Here is a 22,270-nt window from a genome sequence, read left to right as displayed (position 1 = left end):
GAGGCAGAAAGCAAAGTGTTCAAAGTGCGTAAGGAACATTTGAAGGCGATAAAGGCTGTTGTATCAGAAACCATTCCACCTTTATATTTTTATTTCTAGAAACAGCTCTTAAATGAGGGCTGGGTGGAGATGTGAGGCCAGCACACGGCTGGTCTGGTTTCTGCTCCTGCTCCATGGATATCCAGTTAGATATCCTTCCTACAGCAGCACATGGAGCTGTGTTTGGGGTCCACCTGGTATTTTTGGGGATGTTCTTTCACATCATTTATGGGAAGATGGGTCCAAGCTCTGAGCTGCTCACAAAGGAAGAGGTGAGTGCTGCCATCCTGCCTCACTCACAAGCTTATCTCTGACAGAGTCCACAAGAAGATCCTCCAGGGAGGAGCCCACGCTCCATCCGGTGGGATCACCACACCAGTAACTCACATCATTTCAACACATTACAATTAAGGAATCATTCCTTTAAAAATAGAATTTGCATTAGCTGGATTTGTGCCTAGGAAAGCCACTGCAAACAAACAGAAAACCTGCAGATTAGGATGCTAATTAGATGCATTTCTATTTATAATCTGCCTTGATCAGGCTCAAGTGTTTTCTCTTTCAGGTGTCTGTGCTCCACCCACGGATGTGAGCAATTTCCCTGGCAGGGAAACACCTGCTTGTCCCTGGGGACAGGCAAGTGCTGGGAAAGGCCTGCGCTGGAGGGATGGGGGTTCATCCTGCCCCTTCTCCTTGGGGAGCAGCCTCAGAGGAGGGATGGTTTGTGCCTGGCCAAGGATACCTGCCCAGGGCCTTTCCTACACCACATTTCTCTGTGCTGGAAAACAGCAGAAAGCTTTGCCTCTCCTATCAGAAGCGGTGGAATTCATGGAATTGTTACAGTTGGGAAAGACCTTTAAGATTACTGAGTCCAACCATCAGCCCAGCACCACCACCATGGTCACCACTAACCATGTCCCCATGTGCCACATCCACAAATTTTTAGCACACATCCAGGGATGGTGAATCCACCACTACCCTGGGCAGCCTGTTTCAATGCTTTACACCCTTCCCATGAAGAAATTTTCCCAATATCCAACCTAAACTTCCCCTGGCACAGCTTGAGACCATTTCCTCTTATCCCGTCTGTTATTCCACCCTCCTGTCAGGGAGCTGTAGAGAGTGAGGTCTCCACTGAGCCTCCTTTTCTCGAGGCTGAACATCCCCAGCTCCCTCAGTCACTGCCCGTGCTTTGGTCTTGCTGGGGGTTGGACTTGATGACCTTGAGAGGTCCTTTCCAACCCAAACTATTCTATGATTCTATGGAATCTCAAAGAGCCAGCCTGGGAGTGGCAAGGATTTGCAGCTGGTGGCAGTTGTGGACTGGAGATCTCTGTCTGAAGAGGATGGACAGACACAAAGAGGTGCCTGGAACCAATCTGAGTCACTGGGATCCTTCCCTTGACTGGGAATTCACAGCTGCAACAAGAGCATGTTCCATTTCTGGAGCAAGCTGGGAATTCAGTGCTGAGTGAGATGTTCCCAGCTAAGCCAGGGCTTGGCCTTGGTGCCTGTGTTTGTAATAATACTGGAAAAACAACTTTTTTTTTTTAATCTTTTCCCTGGATCTCCTTTCACTGCAGAACATCCAGAAGGAATAAAGAGACACAAGATCCACCCTGTTCTCCCCCTAAAGCTTCCAACAAAGGTATATAGAAAGTGTTTTGGGCCATAGGATTTATTATGGGATTCTGGGGTGTCTGTGACCTGTGAAAAAGGGTCCAGCAAAAATTCAGTGACAAACCAAGACTTAACAATGTGAAAAACAGCTACGAAGGTTGTGGGGTTTTTTAAATGCAGCTTAAAGAAAGAAACTTAAAAGATATGAGTCATCATTTCGAAATGTGCATCAAACAAGTTAAATAACTCTTACTTTCTTAACAACATATTAATCAAAGTGCATTGATTCTTGAATCAGATTCCACTCCCACCAAGCTCTCTATCTTCCCCATCCTGATGCATGCATTAAGAGAGTTTTATTCTGACAGATACAATATAGCAATCAATAAAATCTTATTATATGGAGCAGAGATACATGGATTTGTTGCAGGATTTATGCACTACTTTCATACCCAGTGCTATTTCATGTCTCAGCTTTAACCTGTAATTGAAAATAAATCTCCCTGAATACACCAGATTCTAATTTTCTGGATGTATGGGCAAATGTGAATGGAAACTGGCCTTCCCTCGGGGAGAAAGCTGCTCTTGGATCCCATCGCTGCCTGGTGCACTCCGCTGGACTGACAGATTCCTATGGGGAAAACACCCTGTGCAGGCAGGAAAACATGTGGGAAAACAGACAGTGCCTGGGCACACCACTTCCAAACCCTCTGTCCCCTTCCTCAAGACTCCAGAGCCACTTGCTGCCTCCTGGGCAGGGATAATACAATGTGACAGTGCCACAGCCTGAGCTGCACTGGCATCGAAACGCTCGGATGGATGGATGAATAAACATCAGGGAATGTGACGACCAGGGAGGCTGGTGGTTCTCTGCTTTCCTCCAGCTCGCGGGGTTTGATTTTGCTCATAGAATCATGGAATGGTTTGGGTTGAAAGGGACCTTAAAGCTCATCCAGTTTCACCCCCTGCCATGGGCAGGGTCACCTTCCACTACACCAAGTTGCTCCAAGCCCCATCCAACCTGGCCTTGGACACTTCCAGGGATGGGGCAGCTACAGCTTCTCTAGGCAATCTGCACCAGGGCCACACAATCCTCATCCTAAAAAGTTTCTTTCTTCCTTCTTTGCTTCCCTCCTTCCTGCTCAGCAGCACACAAGCGTGTTTGGAGGCTGCCTCTCACCTGGCAGGGCGGGCACAGATGGGAGGGTCCGGCAGGGACAGGAGACAGACGGCCAGAGGCATCTTTCCTCTGGGCTCGTCTCGGTCTCCGAGGGCTCGGTGCCACTTGGATGTATGACAGCAGGTGGAAACCCAGCAGTCTCCCTGGAAATGGCTGGAGGGGACTTTGATCTAAGCAGCTCTGTCAACAGCATTAATACAATAAAAATAATCAAATTCACTCAGATGGAAATGAGAGATGGAGGAATCAGCAGACAGCAGTGCAAATCCCAGGGAAGAAAGAGGGCAGAGCAACAGCACATCCCCCCTGCAACACCAGGAGTTCAGAGGCTCTTCCAAGGAACCACAATCTTGAATTCATCAAAAAGTCACTGCTTTTCCCTTTTTTTCCTTTCCTTTTCTAGCTGGAGGCACAAAGGGGGTGGGTTTGCAGAGGGAGGGCTGCCCAACTTCCTGCACAGCACGCACACACCCAGAGGGAAAACAGGTCTGCAGTTGTTGCACTAAGCACCTGGTTTTCCCAAGATTTCCCTTGAAATGGAGTAGGGAGCTGCAGGAGCACATTGTGGGAGTGCTGGTGGCCAGACTCTGCATCGCTATTTTCTCCTCCTACCCTGGAGGGAGTGACCATCCTTAACATGAGGTTATTTTCCTGAGGAAGGCAGTTTAATGGGAGAAAAGGGGATTTTAATAAAGGAGCTGTCAGTCAGACAGGAAAATGACTGCTGCCATTAAGTGTTGGCTATTTTTTGTTTTGGATCCTCCACATTCTGGAAAAAAGTTAACTCCGATCACATATCCAAAGGAGGGAACGAGCTCCGATAACTCTTGGCTTTGTGTGTGTAACTGTGGGGATGGACACCCAGGTAGAGCCTCAAAATGATTATATTCAGCACACTGGGAACCCAAAGATAAGAAGGATGGGGAGCCACTGGAGCAGGTCCAGAGGAGGCCAAGGAGGTGTTCTGGGGGCTGGAGAACCTCTGCTGGGGAGACAGGCTAGGAGAGCTGGGTGTCCAGCCTGGAGAAGAGAAGGCTCCAGGGAGACCTTGGAGCCCCTTCCAGTGCCTAAAGGGGCTCCAAGAGAGCTAAGGAGGAACTTTGGACAAGGGCCTGGAGGGACAGGATAAGGGGGAATGGCTTCCCACTGCCAGAGGGCAAGGTTAGATAATTCCATAACACCATGAAACTCCAGCTGTGGGGCCTTGGCTATCACCTGCAATCACCCCATCATCTGCTTTAGGTGACCTGTAGGTCACTGGTGGACACACACTCCAGAGTCTGGCATGAGCAGAATGCTGGTATGGATTCAGAAATGGCATTGTTGGGGTTCTGGGAGCGCCATGTGCTGGTGTTCAGACTCACCTTTAAATCACCTCTATGACCTGGAAGTGGCAGATACAGCAGGTTACAGCCTGTAAGTGGCCAGGATTCACCTCTTTTGGATCCTGACAGTATGTCTTTGGCTCCAAAGTCACCCACCCCTGCTAAATAGGGGTATTTCACCCTCCAGATCCGGTTGCTATGATGGGACACAACCTCTTTTATTCCCTGAAGTGTTTTTTTTACCACCACAGGGACATTTGCCACCTCTGAGTGATCTCCAGAGGCTGCCAGTGCAGCAGGGGCAAGCAGGGAGAGTAAGGGGCAATAGGGTTCATTCACAGAACTGCTGGTTAAATGAGGCTTGAGAAAAAACCAGCCACATCGACCCAATATCCACGAGAGAGACGAAGCAAGCGGTGAGGAGGGGAATGAAAGGAAAGAAAGGCAGAGTGGGGGACGGGAAGGGGAGGGGAGTTCAAGCCTCCTGTCTGAGAGAGAGGGGACATCAGGGGGGTCACCTGGACAGGTGGGGCTTGGCCAAGCACCCCCTGATCCATCCTGAACCCCCCACTCCTGTCTCCACTCCCCTCCCTTATTTCCAGCTCTGAGCTTTGCTCAGTTAGTGAAAGGGTTAAGTTTAATTTATACTGATTTCTATTTAATATCATTCTCTCCCCGTAGGAGCCGGCAGCTGTGAGCTGATTGTAGTCCCTCATTATGCAGTCTGTATCACTAATGGCCTGTGACAAAGGCATGCCATCTTCCCGGCCTTACCCCCGAGAGCCAATTAAACACACATACTCCCTTCCTGTTTGCGGCGCATTACAATGAAATTAAACTGAATTTCAAAATCATTTTCTCCTAAAGACATCTCTTTGCAATAATTAATGCACGCTATTCCTTTGCAGCTGAAATATTCATCAGGAGTGTTGACTAAAAAAATTTTTAGAGCTGATTGCCCTGCACCCCGTGCGTCGGCTGATGGTGCTCCAGTCCCAGCCCGCAGTACCCGCCTGGCATGGGGACTCGTGGTGACACGGTTGGCAGAGTGATCTCTGCTCTGGGAGAACAATTATAATAAATTACAGCTTCTTCAAGAACCATCAATAAATAAGGTTGCACAGAAGGCATCAGAAATCCAGCTTGACTCCTGACACAATGGCACTGCTAACACACAGTAAAGGGGGGAATGAGGAGGTCAGAGCTGTGGGTATCATGGAATCAGAGAATCATAAAATCACTGAGGTTGAAAAAGACCTGCAAGACCATCGAGATCAACCTGTGATTAATCCCCTTGTCATCCAGCCCAAAGCACTGAGTGCCATGTCCACTCCTTCCTTGGATGCCTCCAGGGATGGGGACTCCATCACCTCCCTGGACAGCCCCTTCCAATGCCTGACAACCCTTTCCAGGAAGAAATTCCTCCTGATGTCCAACCTGAACCTCCCCTGGCACAACTTGAGGCCATTTACTCTTGTCCTGTCACTGGTTGACTGGGAGAAGACACTGACCTCCCACCTTGCTACCACCTCCTGTCAGGCAGTTGTTGTAGTTGGTAGTTAATGATTCTATGATCCTATGACACAGTCCCCATGTAAATAAGCTAAATCCCACCCATTTGCAAAGTTTAATACCCCAGAAAACATGAAGCAGTGGTATTTTATGCTTAGGAGCAAGGAACCCCAAACATCCCCCGTTACTTGGCTGACTCACTTTGGCCAACATATGCAAAGCCCATTCCTGAGCCCAGCATTTGGAAGTACATCCAGCCTGCACTCCAGGCTACCACCCCCAATTCCCAACCCCCCCAGAAGCTGGGGAACCCTGTGGGCCAAACCAGAGCTGCTGTACCCCTCTCCCCTCTGCCAGGTGCTGTGGGAAGCCACCCTGTACCTGTTCTGAACCAGCCATCAGGCGTGAAGGCATCTGCAGTTTCTTTGGGTCGGTTCCAGTACTCCCGGAAGACAGTGGGTCCTTTCACGAGCAGCTCCCCTTCTTGTCCCTCCAGACCTGGCGTGACCTAGGACAGGCACACAGTGAGTGCATCTCTCCATCACCTGTCCCCCAGCACCACATTTTGGGAAGCAGGGCGGTGACCGAAACACAGGACCCACACCATGTACTCTTCCAGCCTTTACCAACCTCCACCACACCCTGCTCACTTGCAGGACCTCTTTCCTCAGGTGGCTCAACCAGGTGCTTTTGATACTCCAAAGCACTGGAAAGAGACACCTGTGTCATATGAAAACAAGGACTGCTAACCTGGTACTGCAGTCCAGGTAGGGCAACGCCTTCCAGGTGCTGGGAGAGAGCTCTCACATGCAAATATAAAGGAAATAACCTTGGGAAACAGATAGTCCTTTCTGACCCCTTAAACACTTCCAGGGATAGGGCAGCCATAGCTTCTCTGGGCAACCTGTGCCAGGGCCTCACCACCTTCTCAGGGAAGAATTTCTTCCCAATTATCACATCTAACCCTGCCTTCTGGCAGTGGGAAGCCATTCCCCCTTGTCCTGTCACTTCAAGCCCTTGTCCGAAGCCCCTCTCCAGCTGTCTTGGAGTCCCTTTAGGCATTGGAAGGGGCTCTGGAGCCTTCTCTTCTCCAAGCTGAACAACCCCAGCTCTCGTGCTCCCATGACATGCTCTCATGCCTGTGCCACCCTGCTCCCTGCTCTGTTGACAGACAAAACCCTTCACTTTCCAAAACTGTCAATCTAACAGTTATTTTTTTCCTGAGGAGGTGGCAGGAAACACCATCTGATTTGTGCTTGGAGACACACAGCTCTTTTTAGGTTCACTGGAAGGCAACAGTTGTAGTGACAACGTGGTCCCCTGCAAACCTGCCCAGGCAGGTTTTCTATGGCAACAAAACAAATATCCTGCTGTTATGGAAACTGGGGAATTGCAGGAAGGTCACAGACTTGTCTGCCATGGCACCATGTCTCATCTCCTGCACATACATCACTTGGCAATTAGAAGGATGCAACAGGCCAAGGGAGCAGGAACTGGACAGGCACAAATGTCGGAGCACTTGTGGGACCGTGTTAAACTCAAACTTTTTGCAGGGAAGATCATGGAATCATGGAATGGTTTGGGTAGGAAATGACCTTAAAGCTCATCTTGTTCCACCCCCTGCCATAGGCAGGGACACCTTCCACTAAACCAGGTTGCTCCAAGCCCTGTCTAACCTGGCCTGGAACACTTCCAGGTATGGGGCAGCCACAGCTTCTCTGGGCAACCCGTGCCAGCACCTTACCACCCTCACAGGGAACGATTTCTTCCCAATATCCCAATGTAAACCCGCTCTCTGTCAGTTCAAAGCCATTACCACAGTGTGCAAAGCCACTCATGGGATGGAAGGCACTGAGGGATGGGCTTGCTCCATGTGTCTGTGGAGAACAGCTCAGTAACGGGAATTCTCTGCCACTTTCCGAGCCACTTTGCACTTGAGCTGCTGCAACACGGACAAGATACATCTGGGACCCCGAAAATCAGCAGTGCCAGAAACAGGGCCACGAGGGAAACAGTAATAGCAGCACTGGCGCATCAGGCAGTCCCAGGGCAGGGCAGGATCTGTGGCTCTCTGCCATGGAAACAAAGCCTCTCTAATGGGAAACGCTCAGAAAACTGCTTTTTAAGGCATAATATTAAAGTAATTTCTTCCTGATGTCCTGTCCTGGAGGATGGCGTGACATGAGGATCTCTGCACACATAACTTGGGCTCCCAGAGCCCTGGCTGGGCATCAACTCCCTGCCTGGAAGATGCTGCAGGAGAGAAAGGTTGTTAATTCCAATGAGGAACTGACAGCAAGGTGAGGGTGGTGCTGGGTGAGTTCTCCCCAGGGGTTCTGAAAAAGGGAGCCTGAAGTCCAGACTATCCATGAGCAGGACAGCACAGAAAAACCTGAAGTCAAAGAGAGCCCAGGAGAAAAATCTACACCTGCAGCAGCAAAAGGGACAAGGATGCACAGAGGGCACAAAAAGGGCACAAAGGGCTCAAGAAAGGGTACAAAGGGCATAACAGGCATGAAGCTTCCATGGGTAAGCATGGCAGGGCTGTGGTGGGTGATGCAGAGGGACCAGCAAGGCTGGTTTCAGGGCTGGTAGAGGCTGTGTGGAATTTTATGATGCAGCTCTGTCTTCTCACTCTTTTCCTGCTGGTCCAGCTGTGGCATCACAAAACAAGCACTTCTCTGAGCAGCATCCTAGTTTTTGGGCTGCTTCCAACTCTCCCAAAAGGGCTGGGGAGGGGGTGACAGAGGTAAGAACATGCAACTGTGTCCCTGATCTTCACCTACAGATCCTGACATGCTTTGGCTTCTTCTTGGCAGTGCTGAACACAAGAACAGGTGGAAATTTGGCTGCTACAAAGCCCTTCAGCCCCATCCTACCCAGGCACCACATGGTGCCGGATAACCAGATACCTGCACAGCTGAGCTGCCCAAGGGACCAATCCTGCCCCATGTTTACCTGCACTCTGTGATGTCTGCTATGAATCAAGCCTTGAACCAGCTCCAAATTTCTTGTCATATCAACTCAAATTTTGGCAGTGGCTCAACCCACATCTTATCTTGAGCAGAGCCCCTTGGCAGCAGGCACCTCCCTGTTGTGTAATTTAATGATGTTTTGGCTGGCTTGCAAACAGTAAAACAGAAAGGCCGTGACGTTATCTTAATAGGATTTTGCTTGCTGAACTCAGAATGTCACTGGCACCGCTCCCCAGCGTGGCAGAGGGGACGCGAACCAGCTCACAAACAGTGTAAATTAAAATTCAAGGTTCAAGGCATTTATCTCCTACAACCCCTCGTGTCTGATCCCTGCTAAAACCCCACTACCTGGCTCTGGGAGCGGGGTTGGAAACACATGGCTGGGGTGGTTGTTTCCTTTCTCCCTCAAATCTCGGCGGCTCCCGGTGTTGAGGCACCAGTTCAACGGCACAAGCAGCTGCTGGAAGCATCAGATTTCTGATGGCACAGATCTCCCCCTCTCCCAGTACCATATTTTAATGCATTCGAGCAACTTTAACACCCAGGCACAGTGTGGCCCTAGAGGTTGTTGTCTGAGAGCTTCCTGCTCTAAACCCAGCTGGAGAATAGAGCCAGCCCAGCCGGCACACAAGATAAGATTCCATTTTCCACGCATGAAAATAAAAGGTTGTAATAAATCCTTTGAAGGACTAAATCTGGGTGATTATAAAATGCATATTTTCCCTGTTCCCATTTTATCTCTTTATTAGGAGGGCGGTTTGTAAAGAGCTGGGAATCCCCGCTTGGCAAACGGCCCTGGGATTTGTTCAAAGTGCCCATTTGTTTTCTTGCGGTCTCTGCCCCACATTCCTCCGGGAACTGCGGGAGAGGAGCTTGTAATGGACTTTAATGGAATTAGGGGCTTTTATGGAGGGAGGCTCAGAGCAGCACGTCCTTCTCTGGGAAGCAGGGGAGGCACGGTAGATTCCTAAGCAGAAACATGTGGGAGACACAGTGAGAAAGCTGGAAGGTGAGGTTTGTTGGGAAGGTAGGAACGTGTTATTGGGCTGACAACTGGGAGGAAGACAGGTTTTTAGGAAAAAACCCAAATATCTTCAGGTTGCAAACAGCAGGTTTCAGGGGGCACATATAATTTCTACCAGATGCTTCCTTCCCCCTGCCTCTCCAAATAATCACATTATCATGGAATGGGCTGGGTTGGAAGGGACCTTAAAGCTATTCTAGATCCAACTCCCCTGCTATGGGCAGGGACACCTTCTACTACACCAGGTTGCTCCAAGCCCCATGCAACCCGGCCTTGGACACTTCCAGGGATGAGGCAGCCACAGCTTCTCTGGGCAACCTGTGCCAGGGCCTCGCCACCCTCACAGGGTACAATTTCTTCCCAATATCCCATTTAACCCTGCCCTCTGGCACTGGGAAGCCATTCCTCCTTGTCCTGTCACTCCAGGCCCTTGTCCAAAGTCCCTCTCCAGCTCTCTTGGAGCCCCTTTAGGCACTGGAAGGGGCTCTCAGGTCTTCCCAGAGCCTTCTCTTCTCCTGGTGAACATCCCCAGCAGAGCAGAGGGATTCCAGCCCTTGGAGCATCTCCATGGCCTCCTCTGGACTTGCTCCAGCAGCTCCATGTCCTTCTGATGTTGGGCCCCAGAGCTGGAGGCAGCACTGCAGGTGGGATTTCACCTGAGCAGGGCAGAGGGGCAGAGTCCCCCCCTCATCTGCTGCCCACGCTGTGGGATCAGCTGAGGGCAGGGAGGGGAGGTTGGTTTCTGGGTCCCACTACACACTGATGGCTCATGTTGAGCTTCTCTTCCACCAACACCCCCAAATCCTTCTCCCAGGGCTGCTCTCAATCCATTCCTTACCCAGCCTGTGTTTGTGCTTGGGTTTGCCCTGATCCACATGCAGGGCCCTGCACTTGGCCTTGCTGAACTTCTTTCCTGGGTGAGCACCACAGGCTGTGGTTCAGAGCATCATTTCTCAGAAGGGACCTTAAAAGGGACTTTGTGACTCCATGAAGGAAAAGCATTTAGACTTGGGAGGAAGGAAAAGTTTCTGCAGCCCTGCCTCCTCTGCCACAGCCTGAATGCACTGCTTGGCTTGGAATTGCTTGGCATTTTTCCCCATCTTGTAAATAAATGATTACTGTGATCAAAATAATTAAGCAACTGAGCCCTTAAGTGACTAATAAAGACAATAATTTATATGTGTGAGGTTTATGGAAATGATGGAGTCCTTTTAGCAGTTCTCCCAGAGAAGTAACTATTTTCTGTGTTTGCTGGGGTTTTTTTAATGTACTAGAGCACAGAAAATGATATAACAAAGTCTGAAGGACTGACCCAGCTCCCTTCTGTACTCCAGGGTTGGGCTGCAGAGCACGGATGCTCTACCATGCTCCCAACACACCACTGCTGGAGCTTACTTGCCACCAACACCTCCAGACATACCCCTGCCTCTCAAGAGACCTCTCACTCACCCCTTCAAAGCTTTGGTGGCCCAGAGCCTTGTCCACCCTCTTGTCAGGGAGTTGGAGAGAGTGAGAAGGGTCCCCCTGAGCCTCTTTTTCTCCAGGGTAAACACAGCATCCAACAGCTCAGCCCCCACTGATCTGGAGAGAGCAGGGAAGCTCCAGGCTTTGCCAGACTCTGCTTTTCCAGACCAGGAGATCACGCCACATCCAGAACTGGCATGGTGGGTACTGAGGGAGGTGAGGACATGCCCACCTGCCTCCTAAAAGGAAGCTGGAGACCAATAACCCACTTGACAGCGCCTTTTAATCACTGCCTCCCTGGGCCATATTGGAATGGATGTCCTAGGGCTGCAAGGTTTGCTAGAGCATTACCAAATTCCCAGGCAATCTGAACTCTCCTGCACATTCCTAATTAAAAATTCCCTGCTAAGTTGCATGTTTTTGTCATGGTATTATTGTTCCTCGGAGCTCCATGTCCTGCAGCATCCTGCACAAGCCTAGCAGGAGGTAATTTAGACACAGAACAATTTTCCTCCTGCTGGAAAAAGGCAGATTTCTGTTCCTTGGGGACACAGCACAGAGAGAGTAAGGAAAAAATAAACCCCCAACCTAAAAACCCCAAGCCCAGGCTGTAATCTATGAGGCCACATTTCACATCTGTTTTTGCAATGTTAACTTTTATAAAAGGGCTGGGAATAATACAATCCATTTACTTTTCATTTTGGAGGGTTATAAATTTAAAAGCAAGGCTGGTGCACAGTGGAGCTGGAACACTGAAACTTATTTTCAAACAACCCAACCCTTTACTTACAGCAAATGTTGCTCCACTGAAAACAAAAGTGATTGTCTATATTTTTAGGCAATACTGATTTTTGAAAGTTACAGAACTGATTAACTCCAGATGATCCCAAAAGCACCACAGAAAACAACCCAAGTTTGGGAAAGGTCAGTCCTCCCTGCAGTTGTTCCACAGACACAAAACTTCTTATCTATATTAACACCATAAATTAAACGTGTAACACTATTCCAGAGATGCCAACAGCTCTCCCTGCTGCTGTTCTCATCCCTCTTGTTTGCAGGCTTCACCAGATAATAAACAAAGTGAGATGTCAGCACATCCTCCCTCTCCCTCCGCTTTCCTCGTTAGGGGAAGGCTCCTGATGTGACCTCATGATGCCCGTGCTGAGCCTGTGCTCGGGGCAGGCAGAGGACTAGGGAACTATTTAATTAGTGGCCCACCTTTGTTTTGGTTTCCATCAGCCTCCCTTAAAAGTGGAGGTTGTGAGGCTGTGAAGAGCTGGGACTGTCCCAGAACCTCTAATTGCTCCTTGTGCTGAGCCACCCCTGTGGCTGGTGCCTCCTCCCCTTGGCTGGAAGAACTCCAGAGAAGTTCTGAACGACTGCCCCCCTTTCTTCTGCCTCTAGTTCAGCATCTCCCCACCACATCCAGGGCTCTCCCACAAACATCCCAAGTCTCCCCTCAGCTATGAAGATGAATGGTCTAGTGGAAGGTGTCCCCGCCCACGGCACTGGGTGGAACAAGATGAGCTTTAAGGTCCTCCCAACCCAAACCATTCTGGGATTCTATGTAAGCACAAAACAATAATAAAGAGATTAATAAAGATTCTGAGGGTGCTGTGACAAAAGCGAGTTCAACACGAGAAACACTTGTGGAAAGAGGGTTCTTCTTGACATACGGATTCAACTTCAATGTGCGAGGAAATATTCTCCTGGGATAGAGTCTGCCTGTGTGAGGAGAAGAGTCTTCAGCTGAGAAATAAGGGGACATGATGCTAAAGTAATCTCTGCCTCCACTTTTATTACCAGGAAGAAATAAAATAGATCTATGGCCACATATTAAGCAAAAATAATCAGAGGGCAGAGAGAAAGAAGGAAGGAGATATAAATACATCTGAGAATGGAATTACTGACTGAGTTGACCAAGGAACTGGATGTGATCAATGAGAAGCAGCTAAAATGTTTATACAGTAACAAAAGAAGCCTGGGCAACCAAGTGGAGAAACTTGAATTAGTCGGGTAGGACACAAAACAGGCTTCTGAGGAGATGAGAGGAATATGGGGAAACAAAAATGATAACTGGAACATACACAAGTGCAGTGTCCAGCACTGTGAGGGCTTTGGAAAGAGGTTTTGGAAGAAGCAGAGGCAAATGGAAAATGGGAAAAAATGCAGCATGAGTTTACCGAAGGTGGATTGTGCCAGAAACCCTCAGGCCTGGAGTTGCAGATAGAAGAAAAGCAGCAGATCTAACCCAGGCTGCCTTCAACAACGCATTCCCCACGCTACCTGATCAGGGGCTGAGGGCAAGCTGCTCATGGGAGATAGAACTGGGATGCTGGAGGTAAGGTCCACCATCGAGATACCAGAATATGAGGATGGGATGCAGCAGGGACAAGAGAACAGGTGAAAAACTGGAGGAGAGATGTTATGGAAGTGTAGGAGCACCGAGGACAAACTGGTTTAGGCTGAAGCCTGATCAGGATAGGAAAGGAAAAAGTAGGTGTCCCTTTGGTTGTTCCTCTGGGACAGCCAGACAGGATTCCCTTGGCCAGGCAGTCACATCCCCACCAGCATGTCCATCCCTGGCCATTTTCAGGAATGCCAGGCACAGCTGGCATGTGCTTATCTCCATTCTCGGGAGCTATATACAGGAAAAGAGCCTTGTACAATCGCACCAGCTGTTTCAGACTACCTGGATGGATGAGGAGAAATCCCACAGAGATGCATGTGCAACAGCACCTCCAAATGGGACCTGCCCCAGAGAGGTGTCAAGTACCCAAATCCACACCACCCACGGGCAGCAGCCATGGGGTGCCCAGTCCTTGGAGGAAGCCTCCAAGACAGTCCCGGCAGCTCAGTGGTGACCGAGCACCTCCCCACGGTTCTCCAGAGATCTCAGATGAACATGAGCAAGGTGGAGTCGCTCCCGGTCTGCTCCACAGGGACATCAATGCCAAGACCTCCAGTCACAACCACCGTGACAGTGCCAGCTGCCCCCAGTGCCCGCAGCTCTGCCGAGGCGCTGCCAACCAGCAGCAAGCTGGGAGCAGATGGCAGAGACACAGGGGGCACGGGAGGAGGGGCCCGGGAATGCTGGTGGCTTTCGGGAGCGATGGCCACAGCCGAGCCGTTCTGTCCAGGACGACAGCTTGCATATGGATAAACAACGAGATAATTACAACCTTTGGAGGGGGGAGCAAAGCCCATGGCACAGCGTCCTCCTGCTGCCAGCGCCTGCAACCCATCCGTCCCCACAGCTCCCTTCGCAGCCTGGTCACAAGGAAATCACTCACCATAAAAGCCCTGGCTACAGCCCTGTGCTGGATACAGCTGTGAAACCATTTATCTACTGAGAGACCCCCATTGTCAGGGGCTGGGGTTTGGCTTTCGTGCGAGTGAGCAATTTGGAAGAGATTAAAAAAAAAAGAAAAAGAAATCCAACAAAAATGACAACCCAAAAAAATCCAACAAACAAACAACTAAAGAAGGAGAGAGACAATACCCGACAGCTTGCAGGGTTTCCAGGCCTCTGCCAGCTGGGAAGCTGAGCGTATGAAATATGCATTGCACTGAACAAAGCAAACTCAAACGTTCAGCACTGGAGAGCTGTAACCCTTTCCTGGGCACCGGAGCCACGGGAAGAGCTCCAAAAAATAAGGGGAAAAAAAAACAGGGGAAAAAACATTCAGAGCTGTGGGTAAGGATTATTGAGCCTAAATGGTCTGACAGACTCAACAGGGAGTTGCTTAGGGTAGGTGAAAAGTTTAGGAGCTACTTCGGATGCAAGTGGCTCCAGGAGCAAGATCTGGGATGACTCAAAACAGGCAAAGTTGCTGTTCCTGACATCTGCTTCCACACCTCTGCTCCCCAGGGATGTGTTAGAGGAGAAGCACTTCTCCCAGCACTTCTCTCAGCATTCCCAGGGGATCAGGCTCTGTGTCCCCACGCTCCTGCACAGGGAGGAGGTAGGGACACTGTCAGGGCAGGCACTGTGAGTCCAATGCGACTGTCACCTCCTGCCCACGCTGTCCTGTCACAGGTGTCCCCAGGCTGCTGTGCATCCTTGGCTGGAACAGACAGAACAGTGAGGGGATCTCACCCGGCTGGAGCAGCCTCAGTCTGGGCATGGTCGACAGCCTGATCCATGTGTAGCTTGGGAAACCAACTCGCAGCTCAAGGTGCAGAAACATCCAGTTGAAAACCTGAACTGGGATGCAATGGAGCACAGGGCTCATGAGATGTGAGGAGACTGAGGGGCTGGAGCACGTGTGTGAAAGGAATCCAGCACTCTAATCAAGGCATGGGAGAAAATGAAGGGAAGAACAGAGATCCAGCAAACTTTCAGCTAAGTAGATTATTGATCTTCAGGGTGTGCCAGGAACCAGCTTTGCAAATTACAGCAGTCCCCTGCTGCCAGCTCAGGCAGTTCCCGGATGGCAGAGCAGAAACACTCCCCACCTCCCTGCTCCTGCCACCCACACGCCTTCCCCAGCACCACCGCGCTCCTGTTTGGATCTCACGTGTCCAAAGGGCGATGGCGCGAAAGGAAAGGGCTCAACGCCCCAGTTAATGGGAGAGACTGTGTTAGCGGGGAAAAAACAGCTCGAAGAGAGTCTGTTGTCGTGGGAGCAGAAGGCAGGAACCCGAGCCCAACACAAGCGGGGAAGGCGGTGACCTCGCGAGGCTCCACAAACAATTCCCTTGGCAAAGGCAGGCGTGCTCTGCTCACAGTCAGGAGGGTCTGCATGGCACAGCCGAGGTGTGAACGCCTCACAGATTGCCCTGACAATGTGCCTCACCCCCAGTACGGAGATCACCTGCTCACAGGAGCCTGGTGGGAAGAGATGGCTTGGAGCCCAACTCCTACTGGGGTGCTCAGCATCCCACTGGATCAGCCCCACAGTGTTCACTCTCACAGAATCACAGAATTCCCTGAGTTGGAAGGGACCAACTCGAGTCCAACTCCTGGCCCTGTGCAAGACATCCCAACAATCCCACTCTGTGCCTGAGAGCGTTGTCCAAATACTTCTTGAGCTCAGACAGGTTTGGTGCTGTGGCCCTGGGGAGCCTGTTCAGTGCCTGACCACCCTCCGAGGGAATATCCAATCTAAACCTCCCCTGACTCACCTCCAGCCATTTCCAACTGTCACCAGTTCCACCACCAGCCCTCCCACCAGGACCTCTCTGCCTTTGCCAGGTCCACGTTGTGGACCTCCCAGCCCTCAACCAACACTCCATAAGGCTCAGAGCCTTCCTGCAAGGGAGTGAGGAAGGATTTGTTCATCCTTCTCATAATATGCAAGGAAAAGGCCACCGGGTTATCCAGTGGCACAGGCAGGGTGACACAAACTGGATCCTCCCATCACAGGGACATCCCCTCCGCTGTGGAGGAGCTCATTTAAACAAAGTCAGGCCTTTGACTGGTGGAGCGTGACGAGCACTCGGACTGTCAGATCCTCCTTGTTTTAAATAAATTCCACTGACGTACTCTCTGCTGACATGAATTATTAACCAAGCATGATGCACACACAGTGCCAGCAGCCGCGTCTCGGGGCAGGGACAGGCAGCAGGTGAGGCTCTGCCCGGGACCTCAGGTGTGAGGCAGAGGAATTATAGCATCCCTGGGAGCAGAGGGGTGTCACCACCTGCCTGCCTGCCTGGCCACGCCATGGAAAGTAACATTGCATGCCCAGGGCATATAAAACCCAAACTTCTGACATCTCCACACATCCGCCTGTGCCAAGACACACTGGGAACAGTGACTGTTTTTCGCACCTGAGGGGATGACGGGCTTCCAGCATCAGACAAAGGTCAGCTGGGCTCCCCTTCTCTGGTCACTCAATGCAATGAGAAGGAAGGGGAAGGAGTATTGAGCAGAAAAATAACATCCCTTTTTTTTTCCTCTCATAATTCAGTAGAACAACATCCACATTTCATCCTGGAAGTAGCTGCACTCTGGGTATTCTCGTGTCTGAGACCTAATCTGTAAAGAGCCCAGAGATCCCTTAGGGGACAAAAAGCATTATAGGATCATTATTAAAAGGGACATGTTATATTTCATGTCTCAGTTCCACACAAGTGGAAAAAAAAAGGCCAAGAGCTAACTCTGGGATGAGGGGACAAACCTGTGAAACATAACACCCATCCAGGGAAGTGACAAAAATAGGATGTGGTGAGTCTCCTGCTTTGCCCACTGCTCAGCCACACCACAGCAGTGACACAGAGGAAAGAGCAGAAAACCTTTTTTTTAATAAAAGCCATAATCCCTGGCCAGAGTGGCCCCTCTCATCCTTCCCCCGGGCTAGTTTTACATGTCTGGGGTGGGATCCAGCGCTCATTCAGCATCAGAACATGGAACACAACCTGCCCCAGCCCGAGCACAACACACCCACGGGGCTGCCTGTGGTCCTGCTGGTTCCTCCACCTGCTAGCACAGAGAACTTAGAGAATAAAAGGTTTTCTTGAGCCTTTCATCAGTGCTTACCCCAGCAGTGTCTCTGTACACCCTGCATAGGCTGGGAGCTCCTTTCAAACCCTCGGCATGTAGGTGGCTGGATGAGAAGCAATTTCCCCAGAGGAATGAGTGAAGCCACGTATTTCAGGTTGAATCTCACGCCTGCCTGTCTCCCACCCACACAGCCACACGGCTGTAATTTCTCTCACACACACATTTATCTGCTCAGCCGAGCCCGGACATCACCTGGGGATTGATCTGACGGAGCGACACGACCTGCACCCACAATGAGGGAATGTGGCAGGAATGCAGACCTTGTTCAGCTTTGTGGTAAGAGAAAGGGCTGAGGCAGCAGGACAGCCTGGACCAGCCCTGGGTTGGGCTGCTTCTGCAGTCAGATATTTAGGATGGGGGCAGATCACGCATCCCCATCCAAGATATCCAACTTCTGATACCAGAACTGCAGGTGCAGACATCATGTGGCAGCTGGAGCTCAGCATGGAGCTGGATTTTCATGGAAACCTGATGGGTTTCCCCCAGTGCTGTTTCAAAATGAATGCAATCCCCAAGGCCACCAATCACAGAATCGCAGAATGGTTTGGGCTGGGAAGGACCATCTTAAAGCTCATCTCATTCCACAGGCAGGGACATCCCACTAGACCAGGTCTTCTCCCTGAAAGAGACTAGATTTAGATATTTGGAAGAAATTCTTCCCTGGGAGGGTGGTGAGGGACAGGAATAGGTTGTCCAGAGAAGCTGTGGCTGCCCCGTCCTTGGAAGTGTTCAAGGCCAGGTTGGATGGGGCTTGGAGCAACCTGGTCTAGTGGAAGGTGTCCCTGCTCATGGCAGGGGGGTGGAACCAGATGACCTTGAAAGGTCCCTCCCAACCCAAACCATTCCATGATTCTGTGATTCAGTGGTCAGCACTTGTTCAGTCCATAAAGTACCATGGCTACAGTAACCCAGAAAAAGAATACAAAAACCTTTCAATAGCATAATTGACTCCCTGGGAATTACAGCAGTGGAAGCCTCAGTCCTTGAGGTTTCAGAGGACTGGGAAGGAGAGAACTTTTCATGAGTGAAGACCTTTTCAGAGTGCAGACCTTTTCAAAGTGAAGCAAACATGGCTGAGTACTACCTGTGTGCTGTTCTCATCCCCCTGAGCATGGACGGTGTAGGAACGAGCCCCATTCTTCAAGGTCTCAGTGGCAATGCGCACTTCCACCCCTGGGAGAGGGGTGCCCACGGAACCTACAGAGGGAAACAAGGTGGGAACAGTGGACAGCCTCTGGGAAATCACAAAATCAAGGATGCGAAAGAGCAGCTGCTCGTCTATCAATGGCATCTGCAGACTGTGCTGGCACTAAAGAACTTCCTAGCAGGGGGTTACCCTTCAGGAAGGCTTCGATCACGTCGTGTGTCTGCATGCAAATGTCACAATGGTGCAATATGCTGTTGTTCGCTGAGCAGGCAGTGCTGGAAATGCCTCAGAAAACAAATGTGTCTCCAGCCCTGAACAGCCTCTCTTGGCCAGTCTTTGAAGACTTCAGCACAGCTTCGTAGCTCAGTAATGAAGCTGTTTCTTTTTTTTTTTTTAAAAAAGTACCATGAAACCTACACAAAGCTGTGAAAAAAAAGAGCACAGTGATTACTCCGGTGGCTCCTCTACAGTCTGAACCTGACAGGGGAGGCAAAGGCTTAACAGTGTGAGAATTGCAAGGGATTATCTCAGTTTTAGGAGACATCAATACACTGTATAGAAAACATCACAGGAGAAAAGCAGGGATCAAAACCATACCATTCTTCCACAGGTTTCAATTTTCAAAGCCAGGGAAGCTGACACAGTGTCAGCTATTGAGCTCCAAGATGGTTCTGTGACCAACCTGCAGCATTCCCACCCCCTGGTTTAGTGCTTACTCTTCCTGGGGAGCACCTGAAAGCTCAGCAGAAAGGGCAGCTTTGTTCCTGTGACCTGTCTGATGGGCTCAGCAGCAACCAGGAGCTGTGGGCATCTGCTGGCTCAGCAGGGCTCGCTCGGCATCTCAGCGGCACAAGATGGCTCTTGTGGCAAAATGAGGCCTGTGACCTTCATCCCCTGTGAGCAGGGAAAGGGACAACAGCTCAGAGAAATCTCTGGCTCACGAGGACTGGAAAATTCGAGAAGGACTTTTCACAAGGGCACAGAGTGACAGGAAAAGGGGGAATAGCCTTAAGCTGAAGGAGGGCAGGGTTAGATGGGATAGTGGGAAGAAATTCTACCCTGTGAGGGTGGTGAGGCCCTGGCACAGGTTGCCTAGAGAAGTTGTGGCTGTCCCATCCCTGCAATTGTTCAAGGGTTGGATGGGACTTGGAGCAACCTGGTCTAGTGGAAGGTGTCCTTGCCGGGAGTGGTACTGGATGGTGGTACCTAAACCATTCTGGGATTCTATGATTCTAGAACTGGTAAGTGTGCTTTTTATTTGAAGAGATGATCAATTTTTCTCCCTGAAGATGATCAATTTTTCTCCAGTTGGTGCTTTCCAAGTCTGCCAGGATCAGCTTCACCTTGAGAAGTCCCTACAGCAGGGTGTGCAGGACCTGGAGCTCAGTGCTGTCTTCCCCTTGTCACCTCTATTTCAGGCATTTGGGTTCAAGTGACACTTTCCTTATCCTGGTCTCATTCTCCTCTTCAAGCCCTGGAGATCTGCTATCCGTGACATCATGATTCTGTTTGCTACACTGGTCAGTTGCCATGGAAATAGATATGTCGTCGTAGCCCAGATTTATGGCATCCCTGCAGGATGAGCCAAGAGCAGATGGGCTATGAGGGAGTGAGATTTTATTGCAGTGAAACTACCCGAACAATTAGCAAATCTGGCAAGAAATAAACAGAAAGCAACGTGGCAGCTCTGTGATCCGTGTCTGCTCTGCTCGGAACTGCCTCCGGCATTCAGGTCAGCCAACACACAGCCAGGTCTTTCCTTCTCACCACCAGCATTGCGTGGGCTGCTCCCATCTCCTGGCCAGACACTGCCAAAAGCCTGAGACAGAGGGTTGCAGTAGGGTGAAGAGGGAGCCATGAGCCAGAAGTGCCCTGAGGTGCCACGCTGAGGTATTTATGGAATCAGAGAATCACAGAATATTTGAGTTGGAAGGGGCCTACAAGGATCATCAAGTCCAACTCCTGGTTCTGCACAGGCCAGCCCCAAAAATCACACCATATGTATTTAAAACCTGCTACGAGAGACTCCAAGAGACCTCAAAGCAGACAACAAGTCATAGAAAACACAATCAGTGTTGCATGGAAGCTTGTTGAAGCCGCCTTCTAGACTTCTATGGGAACAGTTTCTCCAGGGTGAAAAATGCCTTGGGTGAACAGACTTCTACCCGCTCACAAAACGTGGCACCCGACAGTGGGCAGACACCACAAAGTCTGTCCTGGAAAGCTCATGGAGGGAGCATAAACCAGAGAAGGAATTGACATGGGCTCTCATAGACTTGGAATTTTTCAAAATCAAGATCAGCTGGATGCCTTCCTTGGAAGATCCTTCTTCCCAGGATGAAAGCTGCTGACCTCAGCATGGAAATGTCATGGAGTGATTCATAGGCAGCAGGACTCAAGGATTAGTGCCCACTTCTAGTCTCAGTCTTTGAGAAGGGAACACCAAAGCTCAGGACAGTGCTGGCAAATCTAAGCCATGTAGAAGTGACGTGTTACCCACACAGTGTTTTCAGATCACAGTTACAAATACAGCTCCACCACTTTGTTTCCTACTTGGCTAAAGCAAAAATCTACATGTAAAACAAGTCCCTGGTGGAGAGCTGCTTCCTTATATTGGGTCTGGAAAAGGTTTTCTGGTATTTAGGAAAAATTACAAACTTGGAATTCAACATCTGTAAAGGCTGAAAAGCTCATATCATTGATTAGAACTACACAAACCTGACAGTACTAATAAAATTCATGTAAAAACAATGACTAGAGCTTCCCAGGCCCATCCACCACATCAAAATACACACTGTGCCAACTCCAATAGGTCAAGAGAAGGTTGAGCCCATTCCCAAAGGAACAGCATTGGATGTCCTGGCTTCAGACCACAATCGGGGGTGATCAGCAGGGTGTCAACACTTAGCACTGGCTTCCTTTTGTCCCTAGACATAATCCTGAGTGGAAACTGGGGAGAAATCCCTGCTCCTTCCCCTCTTGCTCCCTCCAGCTCTCTCCAATTTGCAGGTTCCTGACTGTTAGGAGCTGCTGGCACCATGCCCGCGGTGTAGGCACAGGTGGCACCAGCCGGGCTGCGGGCAGGAAGGAGTGACACTACTATTCTTTCACCGGTTCTCCTCTGTTTAAAAAAGTTGTCAGCTCTTCCCAGATAAATTTAATTGGCCCCGTGGTCTGTGTCCTTCGGTATCTGGGTACCTCGGTGCTGTTATGTGCCGAGGTGTCCTGGGAGAATTGAAACAGGCCAACGATAAGGCACTCAACGATCTCACTGTCAACAATACACGGAGTCCCCGCTGTAGGAGCTATTAGCTGCCTCTGATCTAAACCTCCAATTAAAGTGGTGATTAGGCCCAGTGAGGCATTCTCCGGCCATGAATTATTCATCTCCCTTCACAGTAACAGCACCAGGGGGGATTAGAATGAGAGCTGGTGAAAACAGAGGCATTTTAAGCAGGGTTTTAACCATATACAAG

General features: G+C 50.2%; 1 protein-coding gene across 4 annotated transcripts in view; it reads right to left on the bottom strand.

Moving 5' to 3' along the window:
- Positions 1 to 22,270, bottom strand: part of ACSF3 (acyl-CoA synthetase family member 3) — a 56,161-nt gene that overhangs the window by 16,342 nt on the left and 17,549 nt on the right. For 3 of the 4 annotated variants that reach the window (XM_027719765.2, XM_027719767.2, XM_039382218.1), the window contains 2 exons: positions 18,732 to 18,844; positions 6,058 to 6,184 (listed from right to left, as the gene is read on the bottom strand). In XM_027719765.2, the coding sequence (XP_027575566.2) occupies positions 6,058 to 6,184; positions 18,732 to 18,844 (240 nt within the window). Of the gene's footprint in view, positions 1 to 3,923; positions 5,329 to 6,057; positions 6,185 to 18,731; positions 18,845 to 22,270 lie in introns of those variants that run through there. The other variant, XM_039382217.1, reaches the window with a different exon arrangement.

This window comes from Pipra filicauda, unplaced genomic scaffold (assembly GCF_003945595.2).
Source record: "Pipra filicauda isolate LSUMZ 115617 unplaced genomic scaffold, ASM394559v2 scaffold261_size1826302_pilon, whole genome shotgun sequence".
Classification (NCBI taxonomy): Eukaryota; Metazoa; Chordata; class Aves; order Passeriformes; family Pipridae; genus Pipra; species Pipra filicauda.
This window is presented reverse-complemented; position numbering and strand designations above follow the sequence as displayed.